This window comes from Vigna unguiculata, chromosome 9 (assembly GCF_004118075.2).
Source record: "Vigna unguiculata cultivar IT97K-499-35 chromosome 9, ASM411807v1, whole genome shotgun sequence".
Lineage (NCBI taxonomy): Eukaryota > Viridiplantae > Streptophyta > Magnoliopsida > Fabales > Fabaceae > Vigna > Vigna unguiculata.
In genome coordinates, this window is record NC_040287.1 from 38732162 (window position 1) to 38739142 (window position 6981).

The following is a 6981-nucleotide window of genomic DNA, read 5'->3' on the forward strand; positions in this document are numbered from 1 at the left end:
AAAGCAGAAACAGAGTGCTGCTTTTTGAACTGACCGTCACTACGAACAAAACAATTTTCCACAATCCCACTGGATTGTATCCTGCTACATACCTAACTGGGACCATTCCCTTTTGTCTTCCTATGCTAAACCTCGTTTCTTGTAAAAATGTCTTTTCCTAATTCTTGCCATAAATTCCTGCTTAATTACTGTAAACACTGATTCTATCCAACAACTATTGTCAATATTTTTATTGAATTGAACAAGGCCCGATGACATCAATTACATTTTTTCTAAACATTCCAGTTTTGTTCTGTGAAAGCACAACAAATATATTAGTAGCAATGAATGGCTCAGCTCAGGATCTTCTTTCCAATCTCCTTTCACTGGATCTTTTTTCCTCTGCCTCCCGCCGTTTTTGTTGCCTGATCAACAAAATATCATTTATGGTATCAAACACAACAAGACATGTCAAACCAAAAATTAAATCTTAGAAATTTAAAGCATAACAAGAATCAAGATAGAACTACAATGTATATGAAAATTCAAGATCGTTAGTTAAACAACTTACGCAAATTGCATGTATCCACCACCAGCATTAGCAGCAGATAAGAGTGCTGCATGAGTCCCAATGGTAGACACAGAATCCTGCCCCGCAGAGGGCAGAGGATTTTTTCTATCACCATCCACCTGTCACAGAAATTTCATAAGCACAAAGGAGAATATCTTAGAAGTATTGCATGTGTTTAGAAAAAATACCTTATCCCATTTTGATTTTTTATTCTGTCTACCATCCCGAGAATCAGCAGTAGGAGGCACCAAAGGCAAACCACTTGTAGTCACAGCAGAAGCACCTATGGCAAAAAAAAGTCAATAAAAAAGACTGTAAGAATAAAGATGTGAAAATGACTTCTAAGGAAGAACTTCAAAACACTGCATAAATAGATTAGGAGGTTTCTGAACCTGCAACAGGCATGCTAATCCTAGGAGCGCTAGCTACAATTCCTGGCTGCGTGCCCCCTGCGATGAATTCAACTTTCTGTGCTTTCTTCTTCTCTTGCTCTTTCCTCTCACTTTCGCGCCTCATATCAGCTTCTGCTTTGTTATAGTTAAGAGACATGAGCAAAAAGGAGTAGTCAACGGAAAAACGCAACAGCTACAGCATCAATACATTAAGTAATATGTATCATAAAAAGTATTACAAAACAACTAATAACAAATGCATGCCATGAATGATACCAGACCTTAACATACCAAAAATAATAGCTCAAACTAAACAAGTATTTTGTTCACTTGGTAAAGACCCAAAAAATTGACTATTTAGGGTGCAGGAAAAAATCCAAAAATCAGAGGCATCTTTAAAGTAACGTAATAAAGAATCACGACTTCTCTTAACAGTTATTCACAATACTTGGTTTGGTCAAATATACTTCACGACCAAGAATGACATAATTACTCCAACCAAAACAAGATTTAATAAGTTATCCCTGAAAGTCAGTCTAAACAATAACGTATCTATGAAACGGAGAAAACACATTCTACAGTTGAAAAATTAAAGAAAATTTTAAACATTGAAATCCAAAAAATATGTACGACATAACACATTCTGCAGTTAATTTAACCAAAAATATATATAACATTGAAATCAAAAAATATGTGGGAGGTCTGCAATTTACTTGAATTAAACATCAGTTTACGGAAATAAAAAACCGACAATCACATGCTTCTCAGAGAAAAAAAAATATAGATAAATCTAAAATATACAGAGACACTGGCAGAATGGATGATAAAGGAGCAAAGTACACTTGAATCAGAGAAGCAGCAGCTATATACCTATTTCATCATAGAAGTCACTAGAATCATATCCATGAGGATCAAATACATCTTTACTGAAGCAAGACCCAATTTGATCAATATCCTGGTACCTCACTGCATGCAATAAGAAGTCAGGGTTTCGATAATCCTTCCTGTTTCGAACTTCAGCATTAAAACTTTTTCCGGCCTTCTTGTATTCCAGAAATTTATTTATTTTTCTCTGTCATAGAAATAAAAATAGGAGTCAGTGTGAAGGAAGTTCAATGTTTTAAAGCTACTAAACCATCAAAGGAAAAAAGCTAAAAAATAGAAACAACCTAGATTCTTAGATCCTATAACCCAGAAATACAATGTAGCTTGATTAATGATTGCAATGCAATGTCTAAAAGCCATACAAAGATGGGCCAGAGAAATTTTCTTCTTTTCTCCCACTTTTGTTAGATTGGAAAGATAGAACTTTGATAAAACATTTAATACAAATATTTATTTCAGCCTGATTGAAAATTGTTTGACTTCATAAAGTGAATCAGATTGATACATGCAAGAGAAAATTTTTAATGTGTGGACTGAATTGCACAAATCACACAATTAACCCTAAACTCACTATTCTTGCAAGCATTTAAAGTGATTCTGAGTTCAATTCAGCATATTAATAAATGCAATCTAAATCCATGGCTTTAGGAACTGTCTTATGATTCTTGTGACTATTAACTATGATGCCCCAAAAAAGAACAGAGGACAGGACCAAAGTAAAAGCAGTAAGCAATATATGCTACTTTATCATACATCAAAATCATTCAACACCATTTTAACAGAACTTACTTGTAGCTCCTCTGAACATTTAGCTTTTGGTGGGGGAGGAAGAAATTTATCCAATGGATCATCCTGATCTCCTTCACCCAGTTCTGCTTCATCGGATAACTGAGGAGTGCTAACTTGATTGCTAGGTGTCAAAGTTGTTCCTAATAGTGTCTTCTCCAGCAAATCCCCTGCAATAACATGTTACATTAGGTACTAGGATGCAAAAAGAAATGCATCTACAAAAATAGTATTGTAATTGAACAAAAATTGAATATAACCATGGTATTATTCTAAAGTATTTACACGGCACTTTAAAAGCAAAAACAAATATTGAAACATAATCATCAATGCACTCATTTTGATCAAAATCATTGACAAAAAACCAAGGAAGGACCAACATATACGGAATATTTCAAACCAAGAAAATTTTGCTATATATCCTAAACCTTAATCTGATCCATAAGTGTCAATGAGGAAAAAATAGTGCAAATATGTAAGAACCACTGTTTTTAATCTCAGATATCAGCACAAAGTAGCCAGCCTCCAAAATGTTATAGCAGAATAGTAGGATAATCAATTTTCTGGTGATACAAAATTGCACATTCATTCATGTACAGTACAAAATAGTCATTTAAGATTTGTCCTATAAAGTTGTTGAATATATATACATATAATTAATAAAATTTCTAAAAAAAAGGAGTGATATAAAACTAAGGTGCCCAGGTGTAAAAGGCTTCACGAAGGCTCGGGGAGGGTCATTGTACTTCTTTTTGAGAGGCTGTTTCCAGATTTGATCCTACAACCAACAGGTCACAAAGGGCAACTTTAACATGGTGCCTATACTCGCTCTCTTAAAAAGAAAAATCTACTAGTAAATTTGTAGAAGTCCAAAATTTCATTTGGAATAAGCAGCATGACAAAACTATAAAACAGGCAATATTGCTGGACACCAAAAAAGACTACTCAATTGATCCCTTTTAAACATTTATTATTGGCACAAACATGGTTGGGAAGCCAAAAAATATGATAATCAAGCAAATTGAACCTCCCTAATCAGTTAGCTAGTATAATAATAACTCAATGCCGAACAAAAATTAAACTCACCATTGGTGACATGAAGCTGCTCCCCAATCATGACTCGACCGCTACCATATATTTCCCCCTCCTGCTATCAGAACCAGCAAAAGAATCACATTATAATCCAAAATATCTAGTTTAGGAGAGTGAACACTGTTCAATTAATTAAACAGAAATACCTCAGGCTCAGGTGACATCGCAACTTCGTCATGGCCGTAATCAACTATCGTAAGCGCCCCTTTTCGACTAATCATAGGTTCCTCCGACGGTGGAGAAATTAAATTGTTATTCGGCGGTGTTGAAGCCCCCTCATCAGCGCCCTCCTTACCTGAATCAAGGACCGCTGTTCTATTTGCGGAATCTTCCTCCGCTGCAAATCTCGCATCTACCGCGGCATCTTCTTCCATACCTATTCTCGCATCTTCTTCTTCGTCGTCGACCTCCATTTCATCGTCTTCCTCGTCGTTGTACATGGACAACAAGGCGATGCCCTCCGAGTGCTTCTTCTTGGACGCCATGGAAGCTAACTAGGGTTTTCTTGAAGGAATCACGTGTAAGGTTTTTTTTAAAAAGGGTGAATTAGGAAGAAGGAGAGGTAAGTGTGAGGAAGCAAAGAATGAAGAAAAGATCGTTGTGGTTTTGGAGAAATTTCAAACCGTAGAGAAACAAATTTGGGAGAATGGGAATTATTTTCAGATATAAACCTTTGAATCCGGCATAAAAGAAACACAATCTGTAAACAGTATTGGGTTTTAGAATACGAGAAAACTGTAATAAAACTCGGGCGCTTCTCCTGCACCTCCGAGGCTTCTTTTGCACCCCCAAAATTTACTATTATATCCTTCATTAATATATAGGTGCCAAAATTTACTATTATATTCTTTATTAATATATAGGTGAAAAGTAAGTAAGTGGATAAAATGCAGTAAATTTCATTTACTTTGTGCCAACTCCTCTGCACCCCATTCATACTATTTCTTTTCTCGTTTCTTTTCTGTCTCATTACCTCATTACTGTGCATTCATTAAAATTTGAAATATTTGTAAAACGGAATACGAATTCCATTTCAGAAAAATGTGAAACGAATTCTGTAATCCGTTTCACAAAATTTTCAATTTTTTTTTGTGAAACGGATTACAGAATCCGTTTCACATTTTTCTGAAACAGAATTCGTATTCCGTTTCACGAAAAATTTGAAATATTTGTGGAACGAAATACGATTTTTCGTTTCATAAAAATGTGAAACGGATTCTGTAATCCGTTTCACAAAAAAAAAAATCCTTTTTTTGAAACCAAAGATGCTCCCAACCTGAATATTATATGTCACAACCAATTTTGAATAACTAAAAACACCGTTGTTTTAGAATAATTTTGTCAACTTGTACGACTTGCCTGTTGGAAGGCACCGTTTCTAATTAATGAAGAAATATCCTTTGTTTGTTGAGATTATTAATTAAAAGTTAATGGGGAGAGAATGTATACTCCTTTTCCTCCCTGTTCATATTTCCTTCATCCTCACTTACAAACAAACAAACAAAAAAAAACTTCAAAGATGATGAACCCAAACACCCAATTTTTTATCCTGAAACCCCTCTATTTTCGCATCACCAATTCCTACATCATCATCTTCTACCTCCTTGCCCAAATCACTTCCTCTCAAGTCGACCCTAAATTCACTGCATGTGCACCCAAAACCTGTCCCAACAACAACCAATCTATAAGTTTTCCCTTTTACATCCAAGGAACGCAACAACCTTACTGTGGGAGCCCTGGTTTTGAAATCTCGTGTGCCGCAGATGGCTCCCCTACCCTCAATCTCTCTCACACCCAATACCTCATTCGTTTCGGTGAAAAAGCAAAAAAAACACTAAAACGGATTCCAGGTTCCGTTTCAGCCTCCTCCGAGACGGATTCCAGAATCCGTTGCAGTGAAAATAAAATAAAAAAAAGGAAACGAATTATGTATTCCATTTTAGCTTTCTGCGAAATGGATTTCACAATCCGTTTCGATAAAAAAAAATTAAAACGAAATGTGTGTTCCGTTTCAACATTCTGCGAAACGGATTTCACAATCCGTTTCAGTAAAAAAAACAAAACAAAACGGAGAAGAGCGAAAGATGGGGCCTGTGGAGTTGCGCGAAAGAAAGGAAAAAGGAGAAAAGGAGTCTGCGGAAGCTCTGTGGGAGAATGGGAGAAGAACAGAATGTGGGAGAAGAGGGATGAAGAGTGTGTGGAGGCGGTGTGGGAGAAGAGTTGTGGGAGAAGAGACGCGCAACACAACAGGGGTGCATGGAATCTGATTGTTAGTGTTTTATTGGGGTGCGTTTTGGGGGTGCAAGGTAAGGGTGTATGGTTTTGAGGTGCAGATGCGGTAAAAGAGATAGTAACTCTTAATTTTTACCATGGGCAAACATGGAAAAAAATTTGGTTTTGGGGTACAGGAGAGATTATTGGAGGTGTAGGGAAAAGCCCCCTAAAACTGCTCTAATAAAAATAGATTTTAGTTAATTGGTAACTCAATTTTTTTATTAACTTGATTTTTCTTCTTCATATAATTGGTTTGTTTAATTTAATATCTTAATTATCTAAAAAGATTTAATTTGGTTTTTTTAGTTAAAGTTAACACCGTGTCACATGTCAAGCCGTGAAATTTTTATTTTATTTTTTAATTTTTTTAATTTTTTTTTCAAATAATTTTAAAATTACCATGTGTCACTTTACCATCGTGCCACGTGACAGCTTACGATCATGACACGTAACAATGACAGTAGTAATAGTTGTTTTCAATTTAATCTTCTATTTACATTTTTTATTCAATTTAGTACTCAATCTTTAAAATGATCCAATTTCATCTTCTTCAATTTGAGATCAAATTAATAAACAAGTTTAATTATAACTTATATGCATATTACAATAACTTTTCCTAATATATACATCAAATCATTTCACCTAAATACTTAAATTAATTTACTTTGTGCATTTTTTACCTTTATAATTTTTTACACATGAAATATTTTACATCTGTAAAAAATAAAATAATTTGAATATTTAGGTGTAGTAATTTGATGTATAAATTTAAAACAATTATTTTAACATGTAAATATAAGTTACAATTAAACTTAATTAAAAAAATAAATTAAAATATTATATTTAATAGTTAATGTCAAAGGTTTAAAATATATATATTTGTAATAAAAAGTAATACTACGATTTTTTTTTTACTTAATAGTTAATTTCAAAGGTTTACAAAATATATTCGTAAAAAGTTTTTGTTTTACTTAATATTTGTTTTATAATATAATCTGTTTT

At 34.1% G+C, this 6981-nt stretch overlaps 1 protein-coding gene across 2 annotated transcripts; it reads right to left on the minus strand.

The window, feature by feature from the left end:
• On the minus strand, positions 1 to 4495 carry LOC114164619. Of its 2 annotated transcripts, none has more exons than XM_028049350.1 (8): positions 3852 to 4495; positions 3700 to 3760; positions 2617 to 2783; positions 1813 to 2014; positions 943 to 1074; positions 739 to 833; positions 551 to 669; positions 1 to 404 (listed from the first exon to the last, which is right to left on the minus strand). In XM_028049350.1, the coding sequence occupies exons 1-8, from the start codon at positions 4188 to 4190 to the stop codon at positions 338 to 340; spliced, it is 1182 nt and encodes a 393-aa protein (XP_027905151.1). In that variant the 5' UTR covers positions 4191 to 4495; the 3' UTR covers positions 1 to 337. The 2 variants fall into 2 exon arrangements, with proteins under 2 accessions (XP_027905151.1, XP_027905150.1); XM_028049349.1 differs by having other exon boundaries at positions 3700 to 3763; positions 3852 to 4454.
• Positions 4496 to 6981: the final 2486 nt, after the last annotated feature.